At 50.1% G+C, this 22837-nt stretch overlaps 1 protein-coding gene across 7 annotated transcripts in view; it reads left to right on the top strand.

Moving 5' to 3' along the window:
* The window catches only part of LOC121561257 (glutamate receptor 2), a 103220-nt gene that overhangs the window by 27837 nt on the left and 52546 nt on the right, over positions 1 to 22837 (top strand). For all 7 annotated transcript variants that reach the window (XR_006659456.1, XR_006659455.1, XR_006659454.1 and 4 more), the window contains exon 3: positions 16552 to 16791. Coding sequence is in view for 2 of the 7 variants with exons in the window: in XM_045218010.1 (XP_045073945.1) it covers positions 16552 to 16791 (240 nt within the window). In the remaining 5 variants the exon portion in view is untranslated. The remainder of the gene's footprint in view (positions 1 to 16551; positions 16792 to 22837) is intronic.

The following is a 22837-nucleotide window of genomic DNA, read 5'->3' as shown; positions in this document are numbered from 1 at the left end:
ACTCTACTCTGCTGTACTGTACTCTGCTGTATTGTACTCTGCTCTACCCTGATGTACTGTACTCTGCTCTACTCTGCTGTACTCTGCTCTACTCTACTGTACTGTACTCTACTCTACTCGGCTGTACTGTACTCTGCTGTACTCTGCTCTGCTCTGCTCTACCCTGCTGTACTGTACTCTACTGTACTCTGCTCTACTCTGCTCTGCTCTACCCTGCTGTATTATACTCTACTCTACTCTGCTCTGTGATCTACTCTGCTCTGTGCTCTACTCTACTCTGCTCTGTGATCTACTCTGCTCTGCTCTGTGATCTACTCTACTCTGCTCTGTGGTCTAATCTGCTCTGTGATCTACTCTACTCTGCACTCTACTCTGCTCTACACACACACAAACACACACAGAGACACAAACTCTACTCTACTCTGCTCTATTCTCTGCTCTACCCTATGCTAATCTACTCTACTCTGCTCTACACTGCCATCTGCACTCTACTCTGCTCTGCGCTCTGTTTTTCTGTTTTAGTCTGCTCTGTGCTCTACTCTACTTTGCTCTACTTGGCTCAGCTGTACTATACTCTGCTCTACTATACTCTACTCTGCGCTACACTCTAATCTGCTCGGCTCTACTCTACTCTGCTTTGCTCTACTCTGCTCTGTGCTCTACTCTACTCTGTTCTACTCTGCTCTACTCTGTTCTACTCTGCTCTACTCTACTTTACTCTGCGCTATGCTCTAATCTGCTCGGCTCTACTCTGTGTTCTACTCTACTCTGCTATACTATACTCTGCTCTACTCTATTCTGCTCTCTGCTCTACCCTATGCTGCTCTACTCTGCTCTACACTTACTCTAATCTGCTCTGCTCCACTCTACTCTGCTTTGCTCTACTATACTCTGCTCTACACTACGCTATGCTCTAATATGCTCGGCTCTACTATACTCTGCCCTACTATACTCTGCTCTACTCTGTGATCTGCTCTACTCCACTACTCCGCTCTACTCTACTCTGCTCTACTCTACTCTGTGTCTACTCTACTCTGCTCTGCTCTGTGACCTTCTCTACTCTGCTCTAATTTACTCTGCTCTGTGCTGTACTCTGCACTGCTCTACTCTGTTCTACTTTGCTCTGTGATCTACTCTGCACTGCTCTACTCTGTTCTACTTTGCTCTGTGCTCTACTGTGCTGTACTCTACTCTGTTCTACTCTGCTTTGTTTTACTCTGCTCTGTTTTACTCTGCTCTGTGCTATACTCTGCTCCGCTCTACTCTACTCTACCTTGCTGTACTATACTCTGCTCTGCTCTACTCTACTCAGCTCTGTGCTCTACTCTAATCTACTTTATGCTGTGCTCTACTCTACTCTTTTCTACTCTGCGCTCTACTCTACTCTTTTCTGCTCTACTCTGCTCTACTATACTTTGTTCTACTCTACTCTGCTCTATGCTCTACTCTGCTCTGCTCTACTCTGCGCTCTACCCTACGCTTTTTTTGTCTGCTCTCTGCTCTACTCTCCTCTGCTCTCCTCTGCTCTACTCTGTTTTTCTCTCCTCTGTGCTCTGCTCTACTCTGTTCTACACTGCACTCTACTGTGTTCTTTTCTGTTCTACTCTGCTCTTCTTTACGCTGCGCTCTGCTCTACTGAGCTCTACTCTGTTTTGCGCTACACTGTTTTAGTCTGCTTTGTGCTCTGCTCTACTCTGCTCGCCTCTACTCTGTATTCTTCTCTGCTCTACTCTGCTCATTGCTGTACTCTGCACTGCTCTACTCTACTGTTCTACTCTGCTCTGTGCTCTACTCTGCTCTGTGCTATACTCTGCTCCACTCTACTCTACCCTGCTGTATTGTGCTCTACTCTACTTTGTTCTACTCTGCTCTGTGCTCTACTCTACTCTGTGTTTTACTCTACTCTGTGATCTACTCTGCTCCGCTCTACTCTGCTCTACTCTGCTCTACTCTACTCTACTCTGCTCTGCTCTGCTCTACTTTGTGGTCGACTCTGCTCGACTCTGCTCTGTGCTCTAATCTGCTCTGTGATCTACTTTGCTTGCCTCTACTCTGTGCTCTACTCTGCTCTACTCTGTGTTCTACTCTACTATGCTCTACTCTGCACTACTCTACTCATCTCTATGCTGTATTCTACTCTGCTCTGTTCTCTCCTCTCCTCTACTCTGCTTTTTGCTGTACTCTGCACTGCTCTACATTGCTCTGTGCTCTACTCTGCTCTATTCTAATCTACTCTATTCTAATCTACTCTGCGCTGCTCTAATCTACACTGCTCGGCTCTACTCTGTGTTCTACTCTATGCTCTACTCTGTTCTACTCTGCTCTGGGATCTATTCTACTCTGCTATGTCCTACTCTGCACTCTGCTCTACTCTGTTTTACTCTGCTCTGTGCTCTGCTCTACTCTGTTTTACTCTGCTCTACTCTGTTTTACTCTGCTCTGGGATCTATTCTACTCTGCTATGTCCTACTCTGCACTCTGCTCTACTCTGTTTTACTCTGCTCTACTCTGTGCTGTACTCTGCACTGCTCTACTCTGTTCTACTCTGCTCTGTGCTCTACTCTGCTCTGTTTTACTCTGCTCTGTGATATACTCTGCTCCGCTCTACTCTGCAGTACTGTACTCTGCTCTACACTACTCAGGTCTGTGCTCTACTCTGCGCTCTACTTTGCTCGCCTCTACTCTGTACTCTACTCATCTCTACGCTGTACTCTGCTCTATTCTACTCTGCTCTGTGATCTACTCTGCTCTACTCTACATTTACATTTACATTTTAGTCATTTAGTAGACGCTCTTATCCAGAGCGACTTACAGTTAGTGAGTGCATACATTTTCATACTGACTCTACTCTGCTCTTTTCTGTACTGTACTCTGCTCTACACTACTCAGCTCTGTGCTCTACTCATATATACTCTAATCTACTCTGCTCAACTTTGTAGAACTCTATGTTCTACTCTACACTACGGTCTACTCTGCTCCACTCTGCTTTACTCTACTCTGCTCTACCCTGCTCTGTGCTGTACTCTACTCTACTACAGTGTTGTAGTGGAGACCAGGCCATGTCTGACGCAGTACTACAGTGTTGTAGTGGAGACCAGGCCATGTCTGACGATGCAGTACTACAGTGTTGTAGTGGAGACCAGGCCATGTCTGTCTGATGCAGTACTACAGTGTTGTAGTGGAGACCAGGCCATGTCTGACGCAGTACTACAGTGTTGTAGTGGAGACCAGGCCATGTCTGACGCAGTACTACAGTGTTGTAGTGGAGACCAGGCCATGTCTGTCTACGCAGTACTACAGTGTTGTAGTGGAGACCAGGCCATGTCTGTCTGACGCAGTACTACAGTGTTGTAGTGGAGACCAGGCCATGTCTGTCTGACGCAGTACTACAGTGTTGTAGTGGAGACCAGGCCATGTCTGACGCAGTACTACAGTGTTGTAGTGGAGACCAGGCCATGTCTGTCTGACGCAGTACTACAGTGTTGTAGTGGAGACCAGGCCATGTCTGTCTGACGCAGTACTACAGTGTTGTAGTGGAGACCAGGCCATGTCTGACGCAGTACTACAGTGTTGTAGTGGAGACCAGGCCATGTCTGACGCAGTACTACAGTGTTGTAGTGGAGACCAGGCCATGTCTGTCTGACGCAGTACTACAGTGTTGTAGTGGAGACCAGGCCATGTCTGACGCAGTACTACAGTGTTGTAGAGGAGACCAGGCCATGTCTGACGCAGTACTACAGTGTTGTAGTGGAGACCAGGCCATGTCTGACGCAGTACTACAGTGTTGTAGTGGAGACCAGGCCATGTCTGTCTGACGCAGTACTACAGTGTTGTAGTGGAGACCAGGCCATGTCTGTCTGACGCAGTACTACAGTGTTGTAGTGGAGACCAGGCCATGTCTGTCTGACGCAGTACTACAGTGTTGTAGTGGAGACCAGGCCATGTCTGTCTGACGCAGTACTACAGTGTTGTAGTGAGACCAGGCCATGTCTGACGAGTACTACAGTGTTGTAGTGGAGACCAGGCCATGTCTGTCTGACGCAGTACTACAGTGTTGTAGTGGAGACCAGGCCATGTCTGTCTGACGCAGTACTACAGTGTTGTAGTGGAGACCAGGCCATGTCTGACGCAGTACTACAGTGTTGTAGAGGAGACCAGGCCATGTCTGACGCAGTACTACAGTGTTGTAGTGGAGACCAGGCCATGTCTGTCTGACGCAGTACTACAGTGTTGTAGTGGAGACCAGGCCATGTCTGTCTGACGCAGTACTACAGTGTTGTAGAGGAGACCAGGCCATGTCTGTCTGACGCAGTACTACAGTGTTGTAGAGGAGACCAGGCCATGTCTGTCTGACGCAGTACTACAGTGTTGTAGTGGAGACCAGGCCATGTCTGTCTGACGCAGTATTACAGTGTTGTAGTGGAGACCAGGCCATGTCTGTCTGACGCAGTACTACAGTGTTGTAGTGGAGACCAGGCCATGTCTGTCTGACGCAGTACTACAGTGTTGTAGTGGAGACCAGGCCATGTCTGTCTGACGCAGTACTACAGTGTTGTAGTGGAGACCAGGCCATGTCTGACGCAGTACTACAGTGTTGTAGTGGAGACCAGGCCATGTCTGTCTGACGCAGTACTACAGTGTTGTAGTGGAGACCAGGCCATGTCTGTCTGACGCAGTACTACAGTGTTGTAGTGGAGACCAGGCCATGTCTGACGCAGTACTACAGTGTTGTAGAGGAGACCAGGCCATGTCTGACGCAGTACTACAGTGTTGTAGTGGAGACCAGGCCATGTCTGTCTGACGCAGTACTACAGTGTTGTAGTGGAGACCAGGCCATGTCTGTCTGACGCAGTACTACAGTGTTGTAGAGGAGACCAGGCCATGTCTGTCTGACGCAGTACTACAGTGTTGTAGAGGAGACCAGGCCATGTCTGTCTGACGCAGTACTACAGTGTTGTAGTGGAGACCAGGCCATGTCTGTCTGACGCAGTACTACAGTGTTGTAGTGGAGACCAGGCCATGTCTGTCTGACGCAGTATTACAGTGTTGTAGTGGAGACCAGGCCATGTCTGACTCAGTACTACAGTGTTGTAGTGGAGACCAGGCCATGTCTGACTCAGTACTACAGTGTTGTAGTGGAGACCAGGCCATGTCTGACTCAGTACTACAGTGTTGTAGTGGAGACCAGGCCATGTCTGACGCAGTACTACAGTGTTGTAGTGGAGACCAGGCCATGTCTGACTCAGTACTACAGTGTTGTAGTGGAGACCAGGCCATGTCTGACTGCAGTACTACAGTGTTGTAGTGGAGACCAGGCCATGTCTGACTCAGTACTACAGTGTTGTAGTGGAGACCAGGCCATGTCTGACGCAGTACTACAGTGTTGTAGTGGAGACCAGGCCATGTCTGACGCAGTACTACAGTGTTGTAGAGGAGACCAGGCCATGTCTGTCTGACGCAGTACTACAGTGTTGTAGAGGAGACCAGGCCATGTCTGTCTGACGCAGTACTACAGTGTTGTAGTGGAGACCAGGCCATGTCTGTCTGACGCAGTACTACAGTGTTGTAGTGGAGACCAGGCCATGTCTGTCTGACGCAGTACTACAGTGTTGTAGAGGAGACCAGGCCATGTCTGTCTGACGCAGTACTACAGTGTTGTAGAGGAGACCAGGCCATGTCTGTCTGACGCAGTACTACAGTGTTGTAGTGGAGACCAGGCCATGTCTGTCTGACGCAGTACTACAGTGTTGTAGAGGAGACCAGGCCATGTCTGTCTGACGCAGTACTACAGTGTTGTAGTGGAGACCAGGCCATGTCTGTCTGACGCAGTACTACAGTGTTGTAGTGGAGACCAGGCCATGTCTGACGCAGTACCACAGTGTTGTAGAGGAGACCAGGCCATGTCTGTCTGACGCAGTACTACAGTGTTGTAGTGGAGACCAGGCCATGTCTGTCTGACGCAGTACTACAGTGTTGTAGTGGAGACCAGGCCATGTCTGTCTGACGCAGTACTACAGTGTTGTAGAGGAGACCAGGCCATGTCTGTCTGACGCAGTACTACAGTGTTGTAGTGGAGACCAGGCCATGTCTGTCTGACGCAGTACTACAGTGTTGTAGTGGAGACCAGGCCATGCCTGTCTGACGAGTACTACAGTGTTGTAGAGGAGACCAGGCCATGTCTGTCTGACGCAGTACTACACTGTTGTAGAGGAGACCAGGCCATGTCTGTCTGACGCAGTACTACAGTGTTGTAGTGGAGACCAGGCCATGTCTGACGCAGTACTACAGTGTTGTAGTGGAGACCAGGCCATGTCTGTCTGACGCAGTACTACAGTGTTGTAGTGGAGACCAGGCCATGTCTGTCTGACGCAGTACTACAGTGTTGTAGTGGAGACCAGGCCATGTCTGACGCAGTACTACAGTGTTGTAGAGGAGACCAGGCCATGTCTGTCTGACGCAGTACTACAGTGTTGTAGTGGAGACCAGGCCATGTCTGTCTGACGCAGTACTACAGTGTTGTAGAGGAGACCAGGCCATGTCTGTCTGACGCAGTACCACAAGTGTTGTAGTGGAGACCAGGCCATGTCTGTCTGACGCAGTACTACAGTGTTGTAGTGGAGACCAGGCCATGTCTGTCTGACGCAGTATTACAGTGTTGTAGTGGAGACCAGGCCATGTCTGTCTGACGCAGTACTACAGTGTTGTAGTGGAGACCAGGCCATGTCTGTCTGACGCAGTACTACAGTGTTGTAGTGGAGACCAGGCCATGTCTGTCTGACGCAGTACTACAGTGTTGTAGTGGAGACCAGGCCATGTCTGTCTGACGCAGTACTACAGTGTTGTAGTGGAGACCAGGCCATGTCTGTCTGACGCAGTATTACAGTGTTGTAGTGGAGATCAGGCCATGTCTGTCTGACGCAGTACTACAGTGTTGTAGTGGAGACCAGGCCATGTCTGTCTGACGCAGTACTACAGTGTTGTAGTGGAGACCAGGCCATGTCTGTCTGACGCAGTACTACAGTGTTGTAGAGGAGACCAGGCCATGTCTGTCTGACGCAGTACTACAGTGTTGTAGTGGAGACCAGGCCATGTCTGTCTGACGCAGTATTACAGTGTTGTAGTGGAGATCAGGCCATGTCTGTCTGACGCAGTACTACAGTGTTGTAGTGGAGACCAGGCCATGTCTGTCTGACGCAGTACTACAGTGTTGTAGAGGAGACCAGGCCATGTCTGTCTGACGCAGTACTACAGTGTTGTAGTGGAGAAAAGGAGAAGGCCGATGCTCTACTATACACAGCGGTTAGAACGGCTGACTGAGCCCCCCCCCCTCCCCATCAAACACACCAATCAAAGCGGAGCCCTGTTTTCAGCCAATGCCTGCCTCTATCTCTCTCTGCTGTTCTCAGTGCCAAGGAGCCTCAGTTAAAGGAAACTGGGACACAGCGAGACATGCACAGCCAGCCCACACACACACACACACACACACGCACACACACACGCACGCACGCACGCACGCACGCACGCACGCACGCACGCACGCACGCACACACACACACACACACACACACACACACGCACGGTAATGTTTCTTCTCTCAGTAATGCAACCATGTCGTCTCTCTCTCTGCTCAATGGTGGCAAAGTGGAGCGGCTGTGTGTGTGTCTGTGTCTCATGACAAAGCAGGTTTGAAACACAGGGACTGTTTTTCCTTTAGAGAATAAGGGAATCAGGGCGCTAAAGTGGGACAGCTAAATATACTCACAGACCCTTTCTGAAAGACACACAGGTACAGGCCACAGCACGAACACACGGCTAAAACACAACCTCTAAAACACACGCACAGGTACACACATGCACTCAATATAAACTGTTATTCACCACACCATTGTAAATGTTGCTTCATGTTAGATCTCTGTATATATGTAACGATCCCGGCAGTCTGAGTCGGGTCCTGTCTGTGGACTAGTTTTTATGTTCGTGATCTCCTGTTTCCCGAGGGTTCTGGAACGCTCCGGGGAGCTCTCTTGATTTCCGCACCTGCATCCCATCAGCAATCTGCACACCTGGTCCTGATCATCACCCTTCTTAGGCTCTGGCCTAACATCCATTCCCTGCCGGATCGTTAGCCATGAACATCAATCTCCCGGAACCTTCACCCAACCCCTGCCTGGTTGTCGGCGGCTGCCGAGCCATTCTTGGATCTACCACTGCACCTCCACCTACTCATCCCCGCCGTCCGCTCTGTCCCCTGGATTATTCTACATCGTTTTTGGAATCTGTTAAATAAATACTCACCTTCGTTTCAACTCGCCTTGTCCTGGTCTGCTTCTGGGTTCTGGCTTAGTAAACCGTGACAGAACGATCCGGCCAGTAATGAACCCAGCGGACCTGGACTCTGTTCGCCATGCCATTACCCATCAGGAGAAGATGTTGGGCCATCATAGCACGGAGCTACAGGAGATCGCGTTGGCAGTTCGGAACCTTTCTACCGGCCTGACGGAGGTCCAGAACCAGCGCAAGTTTCCGGTGGAGGATCCACTACCGGTTTCACCCATCTCGCCTGCCGCGTCTGGAGCTGTGTCCTGCCGTGAGCCCAAGGTTCCGACGCCGGATAAATATGAGGGGGAGCTGGGAAGATGCCGTTCTTTCCTTATGCAGTGTGGGTTAGTGTTCGATCTACAGCCCTACTCTTATGCCACAGACAAGGCTAGGATAGCCTTTGTGATTGAGTTGCTGCGTGGTCGAGCGCTGGAGTGGGCTTCAGCCGTTTGGGAACGACAAGACCCTGCATGGCTTCATACCAGGGGTTCACGGCCGAGATGAGGAAGCTCTTCGACCATTCCGTCCGAGGGAGGGACGCAGCTAGGCGCCTGTTTTCGCTTCACCAAGGAACTGCAGCGTGGCCGACTTCGTGATCGAGTTCAAGACGTTGGCTGTGGAGAGTGGGTGGAATGAGGAGTCTCTGCAAGCGGCCTTTTACCAGGGTCTGTCGGAGCAGCTCAAGGATGAGTTGATCTCCTATCCGGAGCCTAGTGACCTGGACAGCTTGGTAGCCTTGTCTATTCGGGTGGATAATCGAGTCCGAGAGCGAAGGAGGGAGAAGCAATGGGGTCCGTCCAATCGATCAGCTTCTCAGTTCCCAGTCGGGTCGGGTGGTGGACCAGAACACGTCGATCATTCTCCACCACAAAGGATTAGTGGAGAGGTCCTCTCTCCCGATTCTGAACCCATGCAAGTGGGGCGGCACGGGTTAACCAAGGAGGAGCGTCAACATAGACGTAAGACCAACTGCTGCCTCTCTACTGTGGTAGCTCGGGACATTACATCTCCACTTGTTCCCGGCGGTCGTCAAACTGCCCGGCTCGCTAAAGTTGGGAGGACTTTTAGCGAGCCAGTTTCAACCTCTCAGTACCTCTGTCAGACCCCGTTTCCCGGCTACCCTTGTGAACAGGAATCAGAGCTTAGCGATTAACGCTTTATCGATTCAGGTGCCGATGGAAGCTTTCTTGATGCCGAGTTGGTGGAACAGCTGGGGCTTTCCAAGGAGCAATTGCCGGGAAGCCATTGAAGCGACCACTCTGAACGGCAGTAGTCTGGCACGTATCACGATGAGGACTGAACCGGTTAAGATGCTGTTGTCGGGGAATCATTCGGAGATGATTTCATTCTTCATTCTGCCGTCTTCCCATGTTCCTCTGGTCCTTGGATACCCCTGGCTGAAGGAACACAATCCCACGTTCGATTGGGTGACGGGCAAGGTAACGAGTTGGAGCCTTGATTGTCATGCTAACTGTCTCAAGACTGCCTGTCCCCATTCGGTTCCCAGTCAGGTGATTGAGGCTAAACCCCCAGATTTGTCCCTGGTTCCCGAGACATATCACGATTTGGGGGAAGTGTTCAGTAAGCAGAAGGCTCTGTCACTCCCTCCCCCACCGACCATATGATTGTGCCATCAACCTGTTCCCTGGAGCTGTCTACCCCAAGGGAAGGTTATACAGTATCTCCCGCCCTGAACGTGAGGCTTTGGAGACCTACATCAAGGAGTCCCTAGCTGCTGGTCTCGTTCGTCCCTCGTCATCACCCCCTAGGGGCAGGATTCTTCTTTGTGGGTAAGAAGGATGGCTCTCTTCGACCGTGTATTGATTATCGGGGGTTGAATGACATCACGGTCAAGAACAAGTATCCCCTGCCCTTGATGAGTTCTGCCTTCGACTCCTTACAGGGTGCTACGGTGTTCACCAAGCTAGACCTACGCAATGCGTATCACATGGTCCGGATCAGAGAGGGAGACGAGTGGTTGACGGGTTTCAATACACCGATGGGTCACTTCGAGTATCAGGTGATGCCGTTTGGACTGACCAATGCTCCAGCGGTATTCCAGAGTATGGTGAACGACGTCCTGAGAGATATGATCGGTCTCTTTGTGTTTGTTTACCTGGATGACATTCTGATCTTCTCGAAGGAACCTTCCGACCACGTCCAGCATGTCCGGCAGGTTCTGCAGCGATTGTTGGAGAATCGCCTGTTCGTGAAGGCCGAGAAGTGCGAGTTTCACGCCCACACGACATCCTTTCTCGGGTACATCATCTCCAGGGGAGAGATTAGGATGGACCAGGAGAAGGTTAGAGCGGTTCTGGAATGGGCCCAGCCCGGTACGAGATTGCAGCTCCAGAGATTTTTGGGGTTTGCGAATTTCTACCGCAGATTCATCCGGGATTACAGCCGTGTGGCCGCTCCGTTAACGGCCTTGACTTCCAGTATCAGGAGCTTCAAGTGGAATCCGGAGGCGGATCGAGCGCTTTCTGGATTTGAAGAGGCGATTCACCAACGCACCGATTCTCTCTCAACCGGACACGGCCCGTCAGTTCGTCGTTGAAGTGGACGCGTCCCGATGTGGGGAGTTGGCGCCATCCTGTCGCAGCGATGCTCCACGGACAGTAAACTCCATCCCTGCGCCTACTACTCTGTCGCCTTTCGCCTGCGGAGAGGAATTACGATGTGGGTAACCGGGAGCTTCTCGCGGTGAAACTTGCCTTGGAGGAGTGGCGCCACTGGTTGGAGGGGGCGGAGCAGCCGTTTATTGTCTGGACTGACCACAAGAATCTTGCTTACGTGCAATCGGCTAGACGTCTCAACTCCCGTCAGGCCAGGTGGTCGTTGTTTTTCGGACGATTCAATTTTTCCCTGACGTTCCGACCTGGATCTAAGAACGGCAAGGCGGACGCCTTGTCTCGGATGTTCTCCAAGACGGAGGAGAGTGGGTCCAAGACCGAGACAATTCTTCCCCGGAACTGCGTCGTGGGAGCTGTTAGGTGGAAGATTGAGGAGGAGGTGATGGCGGCTCTTCGGACGCAGCCCGGTCCCGGTAACGGTCCACCCGGTCGGTTGTTTGTGCCTGAGTTGGTTCGTCCTGCGGTCCTCAAATGGTCCCACGCCAGCAAGATGGCTTGTCACCCTGGCGTGGCTCGGACGATGGCGTTTCTTCGCAGACGTTTTTGGTGGCCTGCCATGGCCGAGATACTCGGGGTTATGTTGCTGCCTGTCCAGTGTGTGCGCAGAATAAGAGTACCAATCGGCCCAGCTCTGGACTACTTCACCCCCCTTCCTATTCCCCGCGACCATGGTCGCATCTGGCCCTGGACTTTGTCACTGGGTTGCCCGCTTCTGAGGGGAACACGGTCGTTCTGACTATCGTGGACAGATTCAGCAAGTTCGCCCACTTTGTGCCAATTGCCAAGCTTCCCTCTGCCTCGGAGACGTCCGAGATCCTGGTTAGGGAGGTTTTCAGGGTCCACGGGTTGCCCAGTGATATCGTTTCCGACCGTGGCCCTCAGTTTACCTCTGCTGTCTGGAAGTCCTTCTGTTTGGCCATTGGAGCTACAGTCAGTCTCACATCTGGTTTTCACCCCCCAATCTAATGGTCAGGCGGAGAGAGCCAACCAGAAGATGGAATCCACGCTACGCTGCCTGGCCTCTTCCAACCCCACCTCCTGGGTCTCTCAGTTGCCTTGGGTTGAGTATGCCCACAATACTCTCCCTACATCTGCCACTGGGATGTCTCCCTTCCAGTGCCTGTATGGCTACCAACCTCCCTTGTTCCCTTCTCAGGAGAAGGAGCTCTCAGTGCCTTCTGTTCAGGCCCATATTCGCCGTTGCCACCGGACCTGGCATCGGGCCAGAAGGGCACTCCTTAGAGTTTCGGACCGGTATCAGCTCCAGGCGAATCGTCGCCGGATCCCCGCTCCCACCTACACCATCGGAGATAGGGTCTGGTTGGCCACACGGGATCTTCCTTTACGGACTGAGTCTAGGAAGTTGTTACCGGGTTCATTGGTCCGTTTGTGGTGGAGAAGGTGATCAATCCGGTGGCAGTTCGACTCAAACTCCCGAGGACGCTCAGAGTCCATCCCACCTTTCATGTCTCCTGCCTCAAGCCTGTTTTCCTCAGTCCTCTGTTGCCTCCTCCGCCTCCTCCTCCTCCTCCTCGGATGATCGGAGGTGGTCCTGCCTACACGGTGCGTCGCATCATGGATTCCAGACGGCGGGGCCGGGGTTTCCAGTATCTCGTGGACTGGGAGGGGTATGGTCCTGAGGAGAGGAGTTGGATTCCGCGGCGACAGGTCCTAGATGCTGACCTCATCAGTGACTTCTACCGCCTCCATCCTGGCGCTCCGGGAGTCCGCCCGGTGGCGTCTGGTCGGAGGGGGGGTACTGTAACGATCCCGGCAGTCTGAGTCGGGTCCTGTCTGTGGACTAGTTTTTATGTTCGTGATCTCCTGTTTCCCGAGGGTTCTGGAACGCTCCGGGGAGCTCTCTTGATTTCCGCACCTGCATCCCATCAGCAATCTGCACACCTGGTCCTGATCATCACCCTTCTTAGGCTCTGGCCTAACATCCATTCCCTGCCGGATCGTTAGCCATGAACATCAATCTCCCCGGAACCTTCACCCAACCCCTGCCTGGTTGTCGGCGGCTGCCGAGCCATTCTTGGATCTACCACTGCACCTCCACCTACTCATCCCCGCCGTCCGCTCTGTCCCCTGGATTATTCTACATCGTTTTTGGAATCTGTTAAATAAATACTCACCTTCGTTTCAACTCGCCTTGTCCTGGTCTGCTTCTGGGTTCTGGCTTAGTAAACCGTGACAATATATTTATATACAGGCACGAACACACGGCTAAAACACAACCTCTAACAAACACGCACAGGTACACACATACACTCAATATAAACTGTTATTCACCACACCATTGTAAATGTTGCTTCATGTTAGATCTCTGTATATATTTATATACAGGCACGAACACACGGCTAAAACACAACCTCTAACAAACACGCACAGTGCCTTGCAAAAGTATTCATCCCCCTTGGCGTTTTTCCTATTTTGTTGCATTACAACCTGTAATTTAAATGGATTTTTATTTGGATTTCATGTAATGGACAAACACAAAATAGTCCAAATTGGTGAAGTGAAATTTAAAAAATAACTTGTTTCAAAGAATTCTAAAAAAATTAATAACGGAAAAGTGGTGCGTGCATATGGATTCACCCTTTGCTATGAAGCCCTAAATAAGATCTGGTGCAACCAATTACCTTCAGAAGTCACATAATTAGTTAAATAAAGTCCACCTGTGTGCAATCTAAGTGTCACATGATCTGTCACATGATCTCAGTATATATACACCTGTTCTGAAAGGCCCCAGAGTCTGCAACACCACTAAGCAAGGGGCACCACCAAGCAAGCGGCACCATGAAGACCAAGGAGTTCTCCAAACAGGTCAGGGACAAAGTTGTGGAGCTCCTCTGTAGCTCAGCTGGTAGAGCACGGCGCTTGTAACGCCAAGGTAGTGGGTTCGATCCCCGGGACCACCCATACACAAAAAAAATGTATGCACGCATACATAAAAGCGTCTGCTAAATGGCATATTATATTATTATATTATTATAAGTACAGATCAGGGTTGGGTTATAAAAAAATATCAGAAACTTCGCACATCCCACGGAGCACCATTAAATCCAGTATAAAAAAATGGAAAGAATATGGCACCACAACAAACCTGCCAAGAGAGGGCCGCCCACCAAAACTCACGGACCAGGCAAGGAGGGCATTAATCAGAGAGGCAACAAAGAGACCAAAGATAACCCTGAAGGAGCTGCAAAGCTCCACAGCGGAGATTGGAGTATCTGTCCATAGGACCACTTTCAGCCGTACACTCCACAGAGCTGGGCGTTACGGAAGAGTGGCCAGAATAAAGTAATTGCTTAAAGAAAAAAATAAGCGAACACGTTTGGTGTTCGCCAAAAGGCATGTGGGAGACACCCCAAACATATGGAATAGGTACTCTGGTCAGATGAGACTAAAATTGAGCTTTTTGGCCATCAAGGAAAATGCTATGTCTGGCGCAAAACCAACACCTCTCATCACCCCGAGAACACCATCCCCACAGTGAAGCATGGTGGTGGCAGCATCATGCTGTGGGGATGTTTTTCATCAGCAGGGACTGGGAAACTGGTCAGAATTGAAGGAATGATGTATGGCGCTAAATACTGGGAAATTCTTGAGGGAAACCTGTTTCAGTCCTCCAGAGATTTGAGATTGGGATGAAGGTTCACCTTCCAGCAGGACAATGACCCTAAGCATACTGCTAAAGCAGCACTTGAGTGGTTTAAGGGGAAACATTTAAATGTCTTGGAATAGCCTAGTCAAAGCCCAGACCTCAATCCAATTGAGAATCTGTGGTATGACTTAAAGATTGCTGTACACCAGCGGAACCCATCCAACTTGAAGGAGCTGGAGCAGTTTTGCCTTGAAGAATGGGCACAAATCCCAGTGGCTAGATGTGCCAAGCTTATAAAGACATGCCCCAAGAGACTTGCAGCTGTAATTGCTGCAAAAGGTGGCACTACAAAGACTTGACTGGTGAATAGTTATGCACGCTCAAGTCTTCTGTTTTTTTGTCTTATTTCTTGTTTGTTTCACTATAAAAAATATTTAGCATCTTCAAAGTGGTAGGCTTGTTGTGTAAATCAAATGATACAAACCCCCCCCCAAAATAAATTTTAATTCCTGGTTGTTAGCATGGTGCTAGTGGTAGGGTTAGCATGGTGCTAGTGGTAGTGTTAGCATGGTGCTAGTGGTAGGGTTAGCATGGTGCTAGTGGTAGGGTTAGCATGGTGCTAGTGGTAGGGTTAGCATGGTGCTAGTGGTAGGGTTAGCATGGTGCTAGTGGTAGGGTTAGCATGGTACTAGTGGTAGGGTTAGCATGGTGCTAGTGGTAGTGTTAGCATTGTGGTAGCGGTAGGGTTAGCATGGTGCTAGTGGTAGGGTTAGCATGGTGCTAGTGGTAGGGTTAGCATGGTGCTAGTGGTAGGGTTAGCATGGTGCTAGTGGTAGGGTTAGCATGGTGCTAGTGGTAGGGTTAGCATGGTGCTAGTGGTAGGGTTAGCATGGTCAGAAAAGGCCTGAAAGATTGCCAAAGACTCCAGCAACCCAAGCCATAGGCTGTTCACTATGCTCCCGATCCAGCCAACGGTCTGCTATAGACTGTATATACATACCATATACACACTCACTCACACACACTACTTTGACACTCCCACACAAAACCCACAGACATTCACATACACTACATACGCACACACACACACACACAACACACACACACACACACACATAACACACAAACCGACACAACACAAACACACACACACACATTCACATTACACACACACAAACCGACACAACACAAACACACACACACACACATTCACATTACACACACACACACAAACCGACACAACACAAACACACACACATTCACATTACACACACACACAAACCGACACAACACAAACACACACACATTCACATTACACACACACACAAACCGACACAACACAAACACACACACACATTCCCATTCCACACACGTTTTGGGTTCTGAAATTATTACTCTCCTGCTATGTACAAATGAACAACAACGCAGATTCGACCGGGACTTAAATTACGGATGTGGTGATTTGTGATCGTGCAATAATTACATAAATCTCTCTCTCTCCCTCCCTCCCCCCCTCTCTCTCCCTCCCTCCCTCCTCCTCTCTCTCCCTCCCTCCCTCCTCCTCTCTCTCCCTCCCTCCCCTCCTCCTCTCCCTCCCTCCCCCTCTCCCCTCCCTCCTCTCTCTCCCTCCCTCCCTCCTCCTCTCTCTCCCTCCCTCCCTCCTCCTCTCTCTCCCTCCCTCCCCTCCTCCTCTCTCTCCCTCCCTCCCCCTCCTCCTCTCTCTCCCTCCCTCCCTCCTCCTCCTCTCTCCCCCTCCCTCCCTCCCTCCCCTCCTCCTCTCTCTCCCTCCCTCCCTCCTCCTCTCTCTCCCTCCCTCCCTCCTCCTCTCCCTCCCTCCTCCTCTCCCTCCCTCCCTCCCCTCCTCTCTCTCCTCCCTCCCTCCTCCTCTCTCCCTCCCTCCCTCCTCTCTCTCCCTCCTCCTCTCTCTCCCTCCCTCCCCTCCTCCTCCTCTCTCCCTCCCTCCCCTCCTCCTCTCTCTCCCTCTCTCTGCAGTTTGTTCCCAGTTCTCCAGGGGTGTGTATGCCATCTTTGGTTTCTATGACAAGAAGAGTGTGAACACCATCACGTCTTTCTGTGAGACCCTCCACGTGTCCTTCATCACACCGTCCTTCCCTGCTGATGGACTCAATCAGTTTGTCCTTCAGATGAGACCCGACATCAAGGGACCTCTGGTCAGCTTAGTGGAGTATTACAAGTGGGACAAGTTCGCCTACCTCTATGACAGTGACAGGGGTGAGTCTACTACCTATACCTTTACACATACAGTGCATTCAGAAAGTATTCAGACCCCTTGACTTGTTACAGCCTTATTCTAAAATGGATTCAATTGTTTTTTCCCCTCATCAATCTACACACAATAACCCATAATGACAAAGAAAAAACTATTTTTTAGAAATGTTTGCAAATGTATTACAAATAAAAACTGAAATATCAAATTTACATAACTATTCAGACCCTTTACTCAGTACTTTGTTGAAGCACATTTGGCAGTGATTACATCCTCGAGTCTTCTTGGGTATGACGCTACAAGCTTGGCACACCTGTATTTGGGGAGTTTCTCCCATTATTCTCTGCAGATCCTCTCAAGCTCTGTCAGGTTGGATGGGGAGCGTCGTTGCACAGCTATTTTCAGGTCTCTCCAGAGATGTTTGATCGGGTTCAAGTCCGGGCTCTGGCTGGGCCACTCAAGGACATTCAGAGACTTGTCCCGAAGCCACTGAGGTCCTGAGTGCTCTGGAGCAGGTTTTCATCAAGGATCTCTCTGTACTTGGCTCTTTTCATCTTTCCCTCGATCCTGACTAGTCTCTTTCTATTCTGGTTAGAGCCAGTTTGCGCTGTTCTGTGAAGGGAGTAGTACACAGCGTTGTACGAGATCTTCAGTTTCTTGGCAGTTTCTCGCATGGAATAGCCTTCATTTCTCAGAACAAGAATAGACTGACGAGTTTCAGAAGAAAGTTCTTTTTCTGGCCATTTTGAGCCTGTAATCGAACCCACAATTGCTGATGCTCCAGATACTCAAATAGTCTCAAGAAGGCCAGTTTTATTGCTTCTTTAATCAGCACAACAGTTTTCAGCTGTGCTAACATAATTGCAAAAGGGTTTTCTAATGATCAATTAGCCTTTTAAAATGATAAACTTGGATTAGCAAACACATTTACATTTTACATTTTAGTCATTTAGCAGACGCTCTTATCCAGAGCGACTTACAGGAGCAATTAGGGTTAAGTGCCTTGCTCAAGGGCACATTTGCGTCATTTAGCAGACGCTCTTATCCAGAGCGACTTACAAATTGGTGCATTCACCCTATAGCCAGTGGGATAACCACTTTACAATATTTTTATTTTTATTTTATTTTTTTATTTTTGTGGGGGGGGGGGTAGAAGGATTACTTTATCCTATCCCAGGTATTCCTTAAAGAGGTGGGGTTTCAAATGTCTCCGGAAGGTGGTGAGTGACTCCGCTGTCCTGGCGTCGTGAGGGAGCTTGTTCCACCATTGGGGTGCCAGAGCAGTGAACAGTTTTGACTGGGCTGAGCGGGAGCTATGCTTCCGCAGAGGAAGGGAGCCAGCAGGCCAGAGGTGGATGAACGCAATGCCCTCGTTTGGGTGTAGGGACTGATCAGAGCCTGAAGGTACGGAGGTGCCGTTCCCCTCACTGCTCCATAGGCAAGCACCATGGTCTTGTAACGGATGCGAGCTTCAACTGGAAGCCAGTGGAGTGTGCGGAGGAGGGGGGTGACGTGAGAGAACTTGGGAAGGTTGAACACCAGACGGGCTGCGGCATTCTGGATGAGTTGTAGGGGTTTAATGGCACAGGCAGGGGAGCCCAGCCAACAGCGAGTTGCAGTAATCCAGACGGGAGATGACAAGTGCCTGGATTAGGACCTGTGCCGCTTCCTGTGTAAGGCAGGGTCGTACTCTCCGAATGTTGTAGAGCATGAACCTGCAGGATCGGGTCACCGCCTTGATGTTAGCGGAGAACGACAGGGTGTTGTCCAGGGTCACGCCAAGGCTCTTCGCACTCTGGGAGGAGGACACAACGGAGTTGTCAACCGTGATGGCGAGATCATGGAACGGGCAGTCCTTCCCCGGGAGGAAGAGCAGCTCCGTCTTGCCAGGGTTCAGCTTGAGGTGGTGATCCGTCATCCATACTGATATGTCTGCCAGACATGCAGAGATGCGATTCGCCACCTGGTTATCAGAAGGGGGAAAGGAGAAGATTAGTTGTGTATCGTCAGCGTAGCAATGATAGGAGAGGCCATGTGAGGATATGACAGAGCCAAGTGACTTGGTGTATAGGGAGAATAGGAGAGGGCCTAGAACTGAGCCCTGGGGGACACCAGTGGTGAGAGCACGTGGTGCGGAGACAGTTTCTCGCCACGCCACTTGGTAGGAGCGACCGGTCAGGTAGGACGCAATCCAGGAGTGAGCCGCGCCGGAGATGCCCAGCTCGGAGAGGGTGGAGAGGAGGATCTGATGGTTCACAGTATCAAAGGCAGCAGACAGGTCTAGAAGGACAAGAGCAGAGGAGAGAGAGTTAGCTTTAGCAGTGCGGAGAGCCTCCGTGACACAGAGAAGAGCAGTCTCAGTTGAATGACCAGTCCTGAAACCTGACTGGTTTGGATCAAGAAGGTCATTCTGAGAGAGATAGCAAGAGAGTTGGCTAAAGACGGCACGCTCAATAGTTTTGGAAAGAAAAGAAAGAAGGGATACTGGTCTGTAGTTGTTGACATCAGTGGGATCGAGTGTTGGTTTTTTGAGAAGGGGGTGCAACTCTCGCTCTCTTGAAGACGGAAGGGACATAGCCAGCGGTCAAGGATGAGTTGATCAGCGAGGTGAGGTAGGGGAGAAGGTCACCAGAGATGGTCTGGAGAAGAGAGGAGGGGATGGGGTCAAGCGGGCAGGTTGTTGGGCGGCCTGCAGTCACAAGTCGCAGGATTTTATCTGGAGAGAGAGGGGAGAAAGAAGTCAAAGCATAGGGTAGGGCAGTGTGAGTAGGACCAGCAGTGTCATTAGACTTAACAAACGAGGATCGGATGTCGTCAACCTTCTTTTCAAAATGGTTGACAAAGTCATCCACAGAGAGAGAGGGTGGGGGAGGATTCAGCAGGGAGGAGAATGTGGCAAAGAGCTTCCTAGGGTTAGAGGCAGATGCTTGGAATTTAGAGTGGTAGAAAGTGGCCTTAGCAGCAGAAACAGATGAAGAAAATGTAGAGAGGAGGGAGTGAAAAGATGCCAGGTCGGCAGGGAGTTTAGTTTTCTTCCATTTCCGCTCCGCTGCCCGGAGCTCTGTTCTGTGAGCTCGCAATGAGTCATCAAGCCACGGGGCTGGAGGGGAGGACCGAGCCGGCCGGGAGGATAGGGGACACAGAGAGTCTAAGGATGCAGAAAGGGAGGAGAGGAGGGTTGAGGAGGCAGAATCAGGAGATTGGAGGGAGAAGGATTGAGCAGAGGGAAGAGATGATAGGATGGAAGAGGAGAGAGTAGTGGGAGAGAGAGAGCGAAGGTTGCGGCGGCGCATTACCATCTGTGTAGGGGCAGAGTGAGTAGTGTTGGAGGAGAGCGAGAGAGAAAAGGACACAAAGTAGTGGTCGGAGACATGGAGGGGAGTTGCAGTGAGATTAGTAGAAGAGCAGCATCTAGTAAAGATGAGGTCAAGCGTATTGCCTGCCTTGTGAGTAGGGGGGGACGGTGAGAGGGTGAGGTCAAAAGAGGAGAGGAGTGGAAAGAAGGAGGCAGAGAGAAATGAGTCAAATGTAGACGTAGGGAGGTTGAAATCCCCCAGAACTGTGAGGGGTGAGCCATCCTCAGGAAAGGAGCTCATCAAGGCGTCAAGCTCATTGATGAACTCTCCAAGGGAACCTGGAGGGCGATAGATGACAAGGATATTAAGCTTAAATGGGCTAGTGACTGTGACAGCATGGAATTCAAATGAGGAGATAGACAGATGGGTTAGGGGAAAAATTGAGAATGTCCACTTGGGAGAGATGAGGATTCCTGTGCCACCACCCCTCTGACCAGATGCTCTCGGGGTATGCGAGAACACATGGTCAGACGAGGAGAGAGCAGTAGGAGTAGCAGTGTTTTCAGTGGTAATCCATGTTTCCGTCAGCGCCAGGAAGTCGAGGGAATGGAGGTTAGCATAGGCTGGGATGAAGTCAGCTTTGTTGGCAGCAGAACGGCAGTTCCAGAGGCTGCCTGAGACCTGGAACTCCAGGTGTGGGGTGCGTGCAGGGACCACCAGGTTAGAGAGGCAGCAGCCACGCGGTGTGAGGCGTCTGTGTAGCCTGTGCGGAGAGGAGAGAACAGGGATAGGCAGAGGCATAGTCGACAGGCTGTAGCAAATGGCCACAATAATGCAGAGGAGATCAGAATGAAATGAACCAGACATCAGGGAAAGGAGAGAGTAGGTTCTCCCTCACCAAAACTTCCACCTCAGAAACAATAATTGTTTCACTGAACCACCCGAACAAAAAACTCTCCCAACTTCCACCTCAGAAATCAGAATTGTTGCGAACTATAGCGGTTCAATGTTACAAGGAATAGACTCAACCTACTTTATTCAGCTAGCCAAATATGACACCATAGCTAACCAGCATGCCAGCATCCAACAGCACACAGTTTATGGCTACTGTGTTGACCCTGTTTGGAAAACGGCTAGCTAGCTAGCTTCGTGCTACCTACAATAACTACCCACAATCACTACCCACAACAGCCCACGATGCCTGACTATGACGCCATAGCTAACTAGCATGCTAGCATCCAATAACACACAGTTTAGCACCAATACTTGGTTACAACAAACCACCAAAAGTGTGTTAACACACTAAACAGATAATTCGTGTCCGTGTCTAGTTCCCTTCACAACGCAGCAAAAATTAAACGTTGGCTAGCTAGCACAAGTACATTGTAACTAGTTGCTACAGTACAGTTTAGCTGGTCGTGTTGGCTGGCTAGCAATGGCTACTGTGTTGACCCTGTTCGAAAAACGGCTAGCTAGCTAGCTTCGTGCTACACCCGGGACTGCCGAATACAGTGTTAACATACAATAACTTCTCACAACAGCCCACAATGCCTAACTATGACGCTATAGCCAACTAGCATGCTAGCATCCAATAACACACAGTTTAGCACCAATACTTGGTAACAACAAACTACCAATAGTGTGTTAACACACTAAACAGATAATTCGTGTCCGTGTCTAGTTCCTATCATAACGCAGCAATAATTAAACATTGGCTAGCTAGCACAAATATATTGTATTTAGGTGCTACAGTACAGTTAGCTAGTCGTGTTGGCTAGCTAGCAATGGCTACTGTGTTGACTTTGTTTGAAAAACGGCTAGCTAGCTAGTTAGCTTCGTGCTACTCCCGGCACAGCCGAATACAATGCTAACCTACAAAAACTACCCACAACAGCCCGCGATGCCTACCTACAATACCCAACTACGATCTGAATACATAGTTAAGCCTTATTGGACAAAGCCCAAGCTATGTATAAAGCCAAACTTACCCGACGCCAGCTGATATTTGTCTTCTGCAATCAGTAGATGTAATTAAGTACAGTAGCTACTAACTACCTAACGTTGATGCCTCAGATGAGGTTAGAAAAACGGCTGAAATGGTAGGTAGCTAGCTGGGTTAATTACAGGTACTCTTAAGCGTGAAATAACATTGGAAACAGCTATCCACCGTTGCTAAACGTTACCAGTAGCTACCCGCTAGCTAGCTAGCCTCGTGCTTCGCCGGGCTACGCCGTAAACAATACTTACCTACAATAGTTGCCTACAGAAACCTACAATAACTACCTAAATAACACCTAAATAACACCTAAATAAACAACCTACAATACCTAACTACAACTACCTACCTACAATCAAATACATGGTTTAAGCTTTACTCAACGCCATAAAAGAAGCCAAGCTTACCTCCTGCTAGAGAAAACACAACCTCTCCCGGCAGCAACAACATAACGTGCCATTGGAACACAGGACTGATGGTTGCTGATAATGGGTATGTCACGCCCTGACTCAGGGGACTCGTATATGTTGAGTCAGGGTGTGTAAATTCTTTGTTGTGTATTATCTATGTGGCTTGTCTAGTATGTATAGTTCTATGTTGGCAGGGTGTGGTTCCCAATCAGAGGCAGCTGTCGCTCGTTGTCTCTGATTGGGGATCATACTTAGGCAGCCGTTTGGCACTAGTGAGTTGTGGGATCTTGTTCCTGGTAAGGTATGTTGTGTGTTCTACCTTGGACTTCACGTTTAGTTTCGGTTGTTG

Source organism: Coregonus clupeaformis, unplaced genomic scaffold, assembly GCF_020615455.1.
Source record: "Coregonus clupeaformis isolate EN_2021a unplaced genomic scaffold, ASM2061545v1 scaf1314, whole genome shotgun sequence".
Taxonomy (NCBI): domain Eukaryota; kingdom Metazoa; phylum Chordata; class Actinopteri; order Salmoniformes; family Salmonidae; genus Coregonus; species Coregonus clupeaformis.
The sequence above is the reverse complement of the archived record's forward strand: the minus strand, read 5'-3'. Positions and strand labels throughout refer to the sequence as shown.